Here is a 13,072-nt window from a genome sequence, read left to right as displayed (position 1 = left end):
GATCGAGAGGCGCAAGACTAGGCTGAAGCTGCCATAAGCTAAAGATGAAGCAGGCACATAAGCAGAGAGGAGAAAAGGCAGCAATCTTGTCTAAAAGATTCCTTCAGGGAGGTAGATAAGAAGAAAGCAAATCTAAGGATCAAAGGACAAATGTCACCAGAAGCAGACAAAGGAGGCAGGGTGCTGAGCAGAGGGAAAATCCCACTGACAGGTACCAGACTTGTGAATCAACAAAGCAAGGAGTTTGGGGGCTAAAGGGGTCCTGAAGCCCGCCCACTCTTTGAGTCATTCTGGATCCAGATTTGGCAGCTTCCATCCTTCTAGCTAGTGCCTGGCAGCCTAGGTGGGAAGGACATGGGTGAGTGGGGATGAGTATGTGTGTGAGAGAGAGAGAGAGTGCAAAAGCAAATGTACATTGTAATGAGTAAAATTTCAGTGCTCAGTTGAAAGGGGTTTGCACGTGTTCCAAATTATTTCCCGGCTGTTAGCCAGGGCTGTGTCTTGTATGCTCTAGCTGCCCCTATCTGGAAAACCCAAGTAGAAAAAAAGGGGGCTTACAAAATCTGTGTGCCTCAACAGGCTGTGTGCACGTGAGTGAGTGACCGTAAGCCGAACCTGGGAGCGCGTGTGATAGCCCTTCAGCTATCACCTTACAGCTTGACTACTGCAACATGCTGTACATGGGGCTCTCTTGAAGATCTGGTCCAGAATGTCACATAACTGCTTTATGAGCTGCACTGGTTGACTGTTTGCTTCCAGGTGTGATTCAAGGTGCTGGTCATTACCTAGAAAGCCCTATACGCTGTTGGGCCTGGTTACTTGAGGACCGCCTGTCTCCCATAGTATCTGCCCAGCCTGATGTGTTCTGGATTCCTTTGATTAAACCATGTCATCTATTGGGACCCTGGAAGCGCCCCTTCTCTGCCACAGCACCTGTCCTCTGCAATGAGGTTCCCCCGAGATCCAAAAGGCCTTCACCCTGCTGGTGTTTTGAAGGGGCTTGAAGACCCAGCTCTTTGCCCAGGCCATTGGTGAGCATGACTGAAGCCTCCTTTGGGTTGCATGGGTCAGTTTTTTATTCCTGTTTGGTTTTTGCCATCTTTGCAGCTTTTACTCTGGATTATTATTGTATTGCTTTATTGCTTTCTTTATGTTTTTTTACTTGTGAACTGCCCAGAGTTGTTATGAGTCAGGCGGTACACAAATGATGATGATGCCTGTAGTTGCAGGCTAGATCTGGGCTGAGGAATGAACAAGCTAGATAAAGCAGATCATTGGAAAGACCTAAAATGTTACTGTGTTAAACTTTTGGGCTACAAATCTAAACAAACCCACGACAGGTTGCTGGGTCAGGGTAAGAAATAAGTAGCTTGCAGTGTTGCCGAACAAGTGAACAACTTATGGCACACACCACTGCTTTCTGAGGTGGTTCTGCATGGCTGATTTGTAGCAGCAACCAGAAAGTCTCCATAGGTAACTGTGTTACCTGTCAGTATGGCTCTCTAGGTGTAAGCCTATTTCTCTTTGTGAATGGGAAAGCAACTGATGACCACCTCTCCGTAGCACTGTGGTGATGCTAAGATTTCCTAAGTACATTTCCCATCAATAACAGCAGTATTTATTTTTTAAAAATAGATTGCATAGCATAGTCTACTGCTGTTATGCCCTTCCCTTAGCCACTGTCAATATGATCTACATTGCAGGGCTGGTGCAAGGCATTCTTGATCACACCTAAAGTAGGCACAACACTCTTTTGTAGATGGCTTCTTAAAAGTCAATTGCATGTGTGAACTATATGAAACAAAAGGCACTTGTTCCCCTTTCTTTCAGATTGGGCCCCACGATTAATATTCAGCATTTTAGAATGAGGTAGGGGGCAGGGTGGGGTTGGGGCTTCCGGTCATTTAAGGCTTTCCCCCAGCCCCTCTGCTTGTAGGCGGTGGAAGGAGACTTGCTGCGCAGCCAGTCTTGTCTGCACCCACTACGGAGTGTCCCCATTGTGTGTTTCCAGGCAGACAGCAGCGTCGCAAGAGGCTCCCTGGGGAGAATCTGGCCTGTGGGAGACACTGTGTGCCCCATTGCCAATACTGGCCTTCAGACTAGGAGCCAAAGAGCAGTTGTGAGCTTAGCCACCAGGCCCTCTTCTGCTGCTTGGGTCAGAGTCAGTTTTAAGAAAAAAGGTAAACTCTCATCTCTCTCAAAAGCCCAGTCCACAAGTTTCACTTCCCAAATGTAAATATGCCTACTTAGAGATTGATTACATGCCATCACGTTTCTGTTGACTCTTAGTGACCATGTACTGTAAAGATTTTCTCCATGATGATCTATCTGTCAGATTCCTCCGATCAAAAGGTTCACAGAACCCCTTGCCGGAGCATCTTCCATCACTTCCTTATCAATGGGGTAGACTCTCTGTCGCCGGATGGGAGGGGGTGTTGGGTTGGAGTGTGAATTGCATTATTATGGCTACAAATTTATGATGGTTCACGTCAAGGCCAGTCAGTAGAGAGACACCAGCAACACCACCTGGATGGGAAGGGGGGTGACACACTTTCGTGGGAAAGGAAGGCAATCAAGGGAATGTAGTTTTAGATGTATGTTTTAGCAGGAATTCTCCATTTGCAGCTTTACTTCTGTCCTAGTCATTTCGCTTCATTAAACAGTTAAAGGATCCTGGTCTCCTGACTATCATTGTGTGAATGCTCAAATGATCTAGTGCTGACATTAGAATGATCTAGTGCTGATATCCCTAACCTGGTTTCTCAGCTGTTCCAATGGTGCTCCCGTTGCTATTGTAACTGAGTCCATCCACCTTGCTGCTGCTCACCCTTTTCTTCTTTCCTTCCACCTTTCCCAGCATTAGAGCCTTCTCCGGAGAGCTAGGTCTTCCCAACGCCATTCTTTATTTTTCATGTACAGAGTAATAAACTGTGTGAAATTCTGATTAAAGATGTCTAATCCCTGTCCATCTCAATTTGCTGATGCCTAAGATGAGCATTTGTAGTCATTTCATTTCATCTTTCACTGTGTTGAATTTTCCCGTACTTGGGGTTCTTATGCTCCATGTCCCCACCGTAATTCTCTTTGCAGCTTCGGATTTTCTTTTCCGGTACTGCGACATCAGCAACCGGGCGTCCCGAAGGCTTTAATCTAGCCAGGTCAGGAGCACCATTAGTGCTCCGAAAGAGCCTTGGCTCTTCCTCGGTAGCATGGTGAGTGCCATCTGACCCGAGGGACCCATCGTCCATCCCTTCATATTTTCCATCCATTCTTGGTAAATTACGGGAGGGGGTTCCCATTGCCTTCTCCTGCGCAGTATGAACTGATGCCTTGCCGCTGCGCAAAAGAGGCGCCTGCTGGCTTTAGCTGGGCAGCTGGGATGACCCTCATGCCTTGGGGGACCCTGCTGGGAATCTGTGCTCTGGGCATACACTCCCAACGTCCTTCGCACATCCTTCCCAGGAACGAACACACAGACACAGACACAGACACAGACACAGACACAGACACACACACACACACACACACACACACACACACACACACACACACACGCCACAATGAGGCAGCACAGCTGAACCCAGGCAGGCAGGGGCCTACTGAGAAAAACAGGCACCATATTTACTACTCAGACCCCATCTCAAGTCACACACTAAGAATTCAGAACAGCTTCAGCCAAGCACAAAAAAGTCAAACTTATGAAGAGGTTGAAAAACATGGGACCGTTTTATTCTTCAAAAAAGAACTCTGGGACATAAAGCCTGAAAGAATACCGCATAAAATTCATTTTAAATGTGTGCAGGCAAAGCGGTCGTGTAGGCAAACCCTTGCAACTCGTTTCTGCTTTGCCCGGGCAACCTCAAGTCGAAAAAGACAATAAAACTTTCGACCCGTTGTACTTCGCGCCCGGCTCTGCCTCCAATGAAATCGTGAGTTTTACCCCGAGGCGTCACCCAAATTCCCGCCTCCTCTGGGGTGGGGGGTCTCTGCAGAGCCCGGGAGCCGCCGAGCTGACCCGGCGATCTAGGCGCCTCTGCCCCAGAGGGGAGCGTGGCCTTTGGCAGACCCTGGGTCGGAAAACGCCCGTCCGGAGGGGCGGGCGGGCGGGCGCCTGGCGGGCTCGGCCGGGCCCGTCGGCGTGGGAAGGGCTGTCAGCAGCCCGCGAACGTGGGGAACTGTGTTGGGCTGGGGCAGCCAAAGCCCGCTTAGGTCAGAGGAGAGAATGGAGTCCAAGTGGCCCTCCGGACTGTGCCGCTGCCATCACCGCCCCCAGGCGGACCGCTCCGCTCCGCTCCGCAAGGGGAGCCCGAGCGCTGCCTCGACCGCTCCCGGCCGTCTTCCCAGGAGGCGCCTCCTCAGGAGGGCAGCAGAGCTTTCGCGCGCTTTCCCGGCAGCCGCGCAGACTCAGCCGCCGCCGCCTTCTGAGAGACCTTCTCCAAATGGTTACCACGGCCGGCTTCCCTTCCTCCCAGGAGCGGAGCCACTCTTCCGGTCCCGGCAGGAAGCCTTCCCGTCCTGCCTTGCGAGCGCGTCTGCTGCGGCTGCTTCGACGGCCGTCTGGAGGAGCGTTTCTTGGCGGGCCGAGATGGCGGACGTGCTGGACCTTCACGAGGCGGGCGGCGAGGACTTCGCCATGGACGAGGACGGCGACGGTACGGCTCGAATGAGTATCACGCCATTACCCTACTTTAACTTCTTATCCCACCTACTTCGCACCAGCCCTGCAAGGTGGGCCAATTAAACTCCCCCCCCTACTGGGGATGAAGATTGGCTGGGGCCGCGGAGGCTGACATCGGTCCAGCTGCACAAGCATACTGTTGTTATTTACTTCAGTAGATATTCCGTTTTTTAATTTTAGCGAGTACTTAAGACGGGCATTAAACGAAACGTAAACCCGAAGCTTAAAGGTTATTAATGTTTTATTATATTAATGTTAATTTCCCTCCCATTGCAGAGGAGTGGGGGCCGTGGAAGAAAAAAGGAAGGGTTTTGGAGGAGGGGACAGTGCTTTAGTTACTTTACTGCAACCTTGATATCCGGTAACTTAGCCCAGGTCCGTCTAAGGAGGTGGTTACAACTTCCATCATCCCCAGCCACCGTGCCAGCAATGGTCCTTGATTCTTAACTTGGCCTCAAAGTAGTTTGTTTGCTAAGATTTCTGTAAAGGCAAGTCCTACTTGAAGGTCCTCTGTGTTGGGTGCTTTGGACAGACTTAGTTCTGTTCCTCTTCCTCCCAAGTTGTTTTAGGAGAACTCCTTGTAAAGAGCTCTAACTGTAAACTCCTTAACTTCAAGCACTTTTCAGTGATCTTTTAAAGCCCAAATACAGGATTGTTGTGGGAACAGTAAGAGGTGGTGGATGAAGAGCTCTTCAAGCATTGGAGCCTTGAAGGGAAGTTTCCAAACTCAAGGCTCCCCCCATTCTTTAACGTATTAAAAATGAAATTGAATTAAATTAAAATATTATATTGCAACGGAATACATAGAATAATCTCCAAGAGATGAAATCCATTGTTAGATTACTGAGAAGCTATTCCCTTGTCCCACCTGAGTGCTTATTTTTATTTCTCTCCATTCTTCCCTTATGTACAGATGTGTAAGTTTCCCTGATCTTATGACTGGGTTACGTTCCCTGTGCATTGATTCTGGGTTCTTTTCTTGTCTCTGTTTTTACTTTCTTTTTTGCATTTAACAGTTAAGGGGCTTATTCTGGATTTTGTAATTTTCTACCAAAGATAACACTAGACAGCATTCTTTCAGGCCATCCAGCCCTCCTCTGATTGTGGGGCAGACCATCACTGGTTCTGTTCATTTGTTGTTGTTGTTTATTCATTTAGTCGCTTCCGACTCTTCGTGACTTCATGGACCAGCCCACGCCAGAGTTTCCTGTCGGTCGTCAACACCCCCAGCTCTCCCAGGGACGAGTCCGTCACCTCTAGAATATCATCCATCCACCTTGCCCTTGGTCGGCCCCTCTTCCTTTTGCCCTCCACTCTCCCCAGCATCAGCATCTTCTCCAGGGTGTCCTGTCTTCTCATTATGTGGCCAAAGTATTTCAGTTTTGCCTTTAATACCATTCCCTCAAGTGAGCAGTCTGGCTTTATTTCCTGGAGGATGGACTGGTTTGATCTTCTTGCAGTCCAAGGCACTCTCAGAATTTTCCTCCAACACCACAGTTCAAAAGCATCAATCTTCCTTCTCTCAGCCTTCCTTATGGTCCAGCTCTCGCAGCCATATCTTACTACGGGGAACACCATTGCTTTGACTATGCGGACCTTTGTTGTCAGTGTGATGTCTCTGCTCTTAACTATTTTATCGAGATTTGTCATTGCTCTTCTCCCAAGGATTAAGCGTCTTCTGATTTCCTGACTGCAGTCAGCATCTGCAGTAATCTTCGTACCTAGGAATACAAAGTCTTTCACTGCTTCTACATTTTCTCCCTCTATTTGCCAGTTATCAATCAAGCTGGTTGCCATAATCTTGGTTTTTTTGAGGTTTAGCTGCAAACCAGCTTTTGCACTTTCTTCTTTCACCGTCATCATAAGGCTCCTCAGTTCCTCTTCGCTTTCAGCCATCAAAGTGGTATCATCTGCATATCTGAGATTGTTAATGTTTCTTCCAGCGATTTTAACTCCAGCCTTGGATTCCTCAAGCCCAGCACGTCGCATGATGTGTTCTGCGTACAAGTTGAATAGGTAGGGTGAGAGTAGACAGCCCTGCCGTACTCCTTTCCCAATCTTAAACCAGTCCGTTGTTCCGTGGTGTGTTCTTACTGTTGCTACTTGGTCATTATACAGATTCTTCAGGAGGCAGACAAGATGACTTGGTATCCCCATACCACTAAGAACGTGCCACAATTTGTTATGGTCCACACAGTCAACAGCTTTAGAATCGTCAATAAAACAGAAATAGATGTTTTTCTGAAACTCCCTGGCTTTTTCCATGATCCAGCGGATATTGGCAATTTGGTCCCTAGTTCCTCTGCCTTTTCTAAAGCCAGCTTGTACATCTGGCAATTCTCGCTCCATGATTTGCTGAAGTCTACCTTGCAGGACTTTGAGCATTACCTTACTGGCATGTGAAATGAGTGCCACTGTTCGATAGTTTGAACATTCTTTAGTGTTTCCCTTTTTTGGTATGGGGATATAAGTTGATTTTTTCCAATCTGAGGTTCTGTTCATACTGTTAGGAATTTTTTTCTAGTGTTCACTTCTAATTTGTTTCCTATAACCTAAGCCTGTTATTCCATGTTCTGCACTTTGGGACAAAAGGAAGCAAGTAATTGACCTCTTTTGTGAGGTATCCTTTTAGGCTTTGAAGAATGTGATGTCCCCACACAGTCTTTCTTTAATGAAGAAGAAGTAATCCCTCTTTTCATAAGATTTCATTTCCAGTTCCCTTATCTGGGAATTGTGTTTCTCTGAGCCTGTTTCTTTATTTGAAGTGTGGCCCGCGAGAGAGCTGGGTTCTGATTAGTAAATACGCTGCTCACTTCTCTCAGTAAACATATATACATTTTGGGAGTGGAACTTGTGTTGTGGGTTGGACTTTCAGAGCGACTACAATCATTACAAGCTAACCACTCCATTATTTTGTTGTTGTTAATTGATCCAATTATATTTGATTTATTTGCAGAAAGTATCCACAAACTGAAGGAAAAAGCAAAAAAAAGAAAAGGCAGAGGTTTTGGGTCAGGTAAGTTGCTCTTGGCATGGAATGTGTTCCTCTTAAAGCCTTCCTTGCTTCTGGGCGTGGAAGTCCAAGAGATCAAGAGCACATCAGACTGAGCCTGTCTTAAGTGGTTTTATTTTGTTCTTTTAGTTTAGCTGCAGTTGTTCATAGATTCAATTGGTCATACTGCCTGTGACAGGTCCTTTCCCAGCCTACTCTGTTCCATGAGCTACAGCTATGATTTGGGATGGAGATAGCTAAAGTTTGTGCTTGACAGCCACTTGAACAAAATAGAAGGCTTGTCTCGGTCATCACTGTCAGCCTCTCCAAAGGCATATTCCTCCTGCTGCCTTCAGCACCAAGCTGTGAGAAATTAAGCTTCCTTTGCTGCCTCATCTTCCTGGTCTGGGAGGGGAAATGTACCCACAGGTTTGTAATTTGTTGGTCTTCGGAAGTGAGAACTGGCTTATGATACCTCCAGGAAAGCCTTCAGTTGCTACTTGTATCTAATTATATATGGGGGATCAAAAAAGTGCTAAGTTTTGTTTCTCCTTGTTTATCTAAACACTGTTCTCCATTTTTTTCTTTTGACCGTGCATGAACAGAGGAGGGCTCCAGGGCCCGTGTTCGTGAGGACTATGACAGTGTGGAGCAAGATGGTGATGAACCGGGTCCTCAGAGATGTGAGATGATGTCCCTTACTCCCCTCTCCCCCCTAAGTCACTTTTCCTCCCTGCATGTGAAGGTTCTCATTTGTATATTTCATTTATACATTTGGTTTGAGCATCACTTTTGGCCCTTTGTGTTGCTACAGCGGTGGAAGGTTGGATCCTCTTTGTCACGGGCGTGCATGAGGAGGCTACTGAGGAGGACATTCATGACAAGTTTGCTGAGTTTGGTGAGATCAAGAACCTCCACTTGAATCTCGACCGGCGGACAGGCTACCTGAAGGTATAGTGCTGGCTGCCGTGTGGGACTTTTCTTCCCCCTTCCAGAGAAGGACGTAGAGCAGCAGCCTTGTGGTGGTTCAGAGCTGGGATGGAAAATACTTGTTTTGATGACAGCTGTTAGAGTGGCAATTATTCCTAATTGCCTTGTTTCTTGGCATGGGTTGAGTTTACAAACCTACTAAGCCAACATTTGGTTTGCTTGTTTGTGGTATAATCTGTGGCTTGTTCTCTAAACTGTGGTTAAGGAAGCCAAGGTAGTCATAGGTTTGCCAGTCCTGAGTGACATCAAGTGTGAGGTATGCTAGAATGAATCATTTGGGTTGACTAAGGAAAGAGTTTTGAGAGTGCTCACCTCTCTTACCCAAATGTCTCATAGGGTTACACGCTGGTGGAATACGAAACATACAAAGAAGCTCAGGCGGCCATGGAGGGCCTGAATGGGCAGGATCTGATGGGGCAGCCGATCAGTGTGGACTGGTGCTTTGTCAGGGGACCGCCTAAAGGAAAACGAAGGTGAGTTTTTTTACAGCCCAAGAACAAACAGGACGGAGTGTCTTTTCTCATAGTCTTCCAGATTCATACAATGTCTGCGTACAAATATTGGGAATACCAAGCAGTTAAAGGAAGTATGCAGTGAAGCAGAAAAATGATTCTGTTGAACGGTCTGGGAATTACTCATCTTCAGCTGCTTGGTTTTATCAAAGAAGGGAAGATGAAATTTCTGAATGTGCACAGTCAATGCAAACTGTATCTACCCCTACAATATTGAAGGGTCAGTATCATGTTCCCGAGTATACTGGAGGTAGCAAAGTGCATTCCTTGTTCAAGAGTGACACAGTTCTCAGGCTCAGAAACAGGTGGGAAGTGAAAACTTGTCTCTGACATCCAGGTTCAAGGGGCTGATCCCTGAACCTCAGTACTTCTCAAGTCTTTTGTTTTATTTGCATAGCATTTGATAAATACGAATTTGAATGCTGCTTCTGCTAGGGATTGCAAGGTCTTGGGTCTTTTTATTAAGGTAAATTTGGCTCCAGAGTTTTGGTTACCTTCTGATTTGTTTTCTGATTAGGGTTTTACTTTTAGTCCTGTCCTGTTGTTCCTGTTTGTTAACTATATGTAAACTACTCTGGGAACCTTTGAGGCTGAAAGGATGCATACAATATTATTCTTTTAAACACATGAAAATATTTCAGAAATGGAAGGGATTTCTGCAGCAGAAAACCTTCGCACATAGCGAGAAACAGAGCACCATTTTAACGGTTCTCTTGGTCTGTTTCTTCCCAGGAGTGGCCGTAGAAGAAGCCGCAGCCCTGACCGGAGAAGGCGCTGAGGGGCCTCCCTTCGGCAACTCCCGCACTGCGGGTGCCTCTGGCCTCCCCTTCCTCGGCTCCCTGGCTGGGCTCCATGGGGGGTGGGGGTGGGCACAGTCGGGGAAGTCTTGGCAAAGGGGAGGGAGGGTCCCATTTATACCAGGAGGTGAACATTTGTCCTAATTGCCACCTGTTTAATTTGTATTTGACTAATCATTTTTAATTCTTTTTTCTCAACCTCTCGACTGCTGTATCAAATGACGAGATTTTCTGTTTTTTGTGTCCTTTGACTGTGCCCCTTTCTGAGTTTGTACACATATTTCTGGTTCTAAGTCTGAAATGGATCTCTGAAACAGCATTCAAAATAAAACGCTATGTTTTTTTTAAAACTGTGTTAACAATATTTAATTACAAAATCCTAAATGGCATAAACATGGTTTACACTTACGACTCCAGTAGCTTCTTCGTGAGTCCATTGGATAGTAACTGCCTTTTCAGAATTCTAGAGCAGAAACAATGACTTGAGACCCTCAAATCCAATCCTCTGCTCAGGGTGCAAATGCAAATGAAAGCCTCCAAATGGATACAGGTAGTCCTTGCTTAATGACCACAATTAGGACCAGAATTTCAGTTGCTAAGTGATGTGGTCATTAGGCAAATCTGACCCGATTTTAGACCATTTTTGCGGTGGTCATTAAGCAAATCATATGGTTATTAAGTGAACTGGGTGGTTGTTAAACGAATCACATAGTTCCTCATTGATTTTGCTTGCTGGAAGCCAGCTGGGAAGGTCAAAAACAGTGATCACGTGACTGCAGGACGCTGCGATGGTCGTAAATGTGGACTGGTTGCCAAGCGCCCAAACTGCAATCATGTGACCACGGGGAGACAAAGGTCTTAAGTGCAAAGACCGGTCACAAATTGTGGGTTATAGCACCATCATAAGTCTGAACCATTGCTAAACAGATGGTCATTAAGCAAGGGCTACCTGTAGTTGTCCAGCCTGTGCTTGAACACATCCAGTGAAGAGATGCCCAAATTCTCTGGGTTATTCTGAGTTGCACTAAACCAGTGTTTCCCAACCTGGGCATCTCTGAAGTGTGTGGAGTCAGAGTTCCCCAGCCAGTGTGGCCATTGCTAAGAATTCTGGGAGTTGAAGTCCACACATCAGTCCACTTGAAACCACTTGGAGGTTTTTCCTGAGGCTCAATCAGATTGCCTTAAACCTGTTGTTCCATGTCTGGCATGTGGGAACCAGTGATGATCTTTCAGGTGGCACTCATGGTTTTTTAAGGCTAAACAAATCCTATTTTTCTCATCTTTCCTCCCAGAGCTTGGCTTCCAGTTCTCTGATCATCCTTTTTACCCTTCTTTGCATGCGTTTTCAGGATATGTGAATTGTTAAGTTCATATGGGATTTGAGGTAGAGCTTATGTGGATCTGACAGTTTTTGTTTCCACCCTCAAGTTACTTTTTGCTAAAGGGTGCTGTATCAAGCATGACCATAATTTACTGGTTTGCTTGGTAGTGTGATCTTTGTGGACTTTAAAAAGGGCTAGCTCAGGCTGCCTACGTCCTGCAGGTTGCCCATGTGTGCGCTGAGCTTATTGCATGCCCCAATGTCTCAGAAGCAAAACAGAGAGGCAAGGTGCATGATCAGAAGGAAAACAACTTTCCACAGGGCAGGATACGACTGGCAAGGGAGGGCTATCCCTGTGTGACAGAAAATAAAGGTCAGCAGCTCCACCTGACTTTTTCATACAAAAATCCTGCCAGATGCTTCGCGAAGTCTCCAAGCAGAACATAACTGCCATAGCATCCTCTTGTTCGTTTTCCTGACAGCTGACCGTAAAGGTTATACAAAGCCATCCTAGCTAGTGGTCACTGAGAAATAAGATACTGATGAACATGATAATTTTTCAAATGAAAGCACTTTGAGGCAATTTCAAAGTGAGACATTACTGGCCAAGATAAGAAAAGCCACCAAATCTGCAGGTTGTAAAAGTTGGAACTAAATAAATAGCAGTTACTGAGCTTAGAAGGAAAAGCAGCCAGTAGTTTAATTCAATTTAGGCACCACCCAACTCCAAACTAACTATGGCCAGTGTACAAAAAAACCAGAATACAATATAATATTAAAAAAGAAAAAAGAACAAGAACCAATGGCAAGTCTAGCTAACAACACCCAATCTGACAGGACCTAACCCAAGGTCTGGGAGAAAGCCAGGACTTCGAGGCCATCGGCCTCTGGACTACCTTTCATCAGTCCTCTTCTGCATCTCTGAAAGAAAGAAATCCCATTAAGGGTTAACGCAGTGGCCTGGATCAACTAATGTGGGAAGGAAAAGGCTGGGTCCCACAACACATAGGAACACAGGTGACCCAGCCCCGATGTAGCCTCATCTAGCACGTCACTCAGATGCAGAAAATTGGAGGATTGAACTCCACCAGGTTTGGTCAACATGCTTTAACCTGGTTACTAGAGTCTTACCTTCAGAAAGGCTCTGGGGGTTGAATGATGGTGCATCGGACTGCCGGGTTGTAACCCTATTGATAGATTTGGGGTTTAATCCTGATATTCATCCTGTAGGCTTCTCTGGAAACCATCCTCATGATCCTGTCCCAGGCCTGCAACCATCAAGCAACCAGATGAGCCAGGTTTCCATGACACTAAATAATCTGGGCTCAAATTTCCCAGTCTTTGCATATGGTGGAAGCCTAGTTAAGTCTTTCCCAGATCTGGTTAAAGTTGTGTGAATCCTCCAAATGGAATTTCAGGGGGAGATTACCTTGCACGCCTCCTCCTCTTGGCAACAAGAAAGTGACTTCCTATAGTTTTCGTCCAGGAGGTTTTCCACTTTCCAGATCTCCTGGTGGCTTCCTGTCTGACAGCTAACTAGGCCTGCCTGCTAAGAATCGTAAGAGTTGGAAGGGACCTTGGAGGTCTTCAGCCCCCTTTCCAGTGCTTAGCTTTCCTGAGATCAGCTAAGTGCCGCTGCCTACCTAGATTCTTAGCGGAAATGCAGAATATAAATGCGGTATGTAAGTGGAATAAAATAAAAGTCTCCTTCAATCCTGGTGACTTCAGGGATGCATCCGTGTGGCAACTGTTGACCATCTTCTGGGAAGTTTTTTGGCCTCC

At 46.4% G+C, this 13,072-nt stretch overlaps 1 protein-coding gene across 1 annotated transcript; it reads left to right on the top strand.

The window, feature by feature from the left end:
• Window positions 1-4,522: 4,522 nt before the first annotated feature.
• RBM8A (RNA binding motif protein 8A) lies at window positions 4,523-10,319 on the top strand. Its single transcript, XM_063316772.1, has 6 exons — window positions 4,523-4,652; window positions 7,635-7,694; window positions 8,276-8,353; window positions 8,485-8,621; window positions 8,997-9,133; window positions 9,905-10,319. Exons 1-6 carry the CDS (start codon window positions 4,586-4,588, stop codon window positions 9,948-9,950), a joined length of 525 nt encoding a protein of 174 aa, XP_063172842.1. The 5' UTR covers window positions 4,523-4,585; the 3' UTR covers window positions 9,951-10,319.
• Window positions 10,320-13,072: the final 2,753 nt, after the last annotated feature.

The sequence above is a fragment of the Candoia aspera genome, chromosome 17, assembly GCF_035149785.1.
Source record: "Candoia aspera isolate rCanAsp1 chromosome 17, rCanAsp1.hap2, whole genome shotgun sequence".
Taxonomy (NCBI): Eukaryota; Metazoa; Chordata; class Lepidosauria; order Squamata; family Boidae; genus Candoia; species Candoia aspera.
This window is presented reverse-complemented; position numbering and strand designations above follow the sequence as displayed.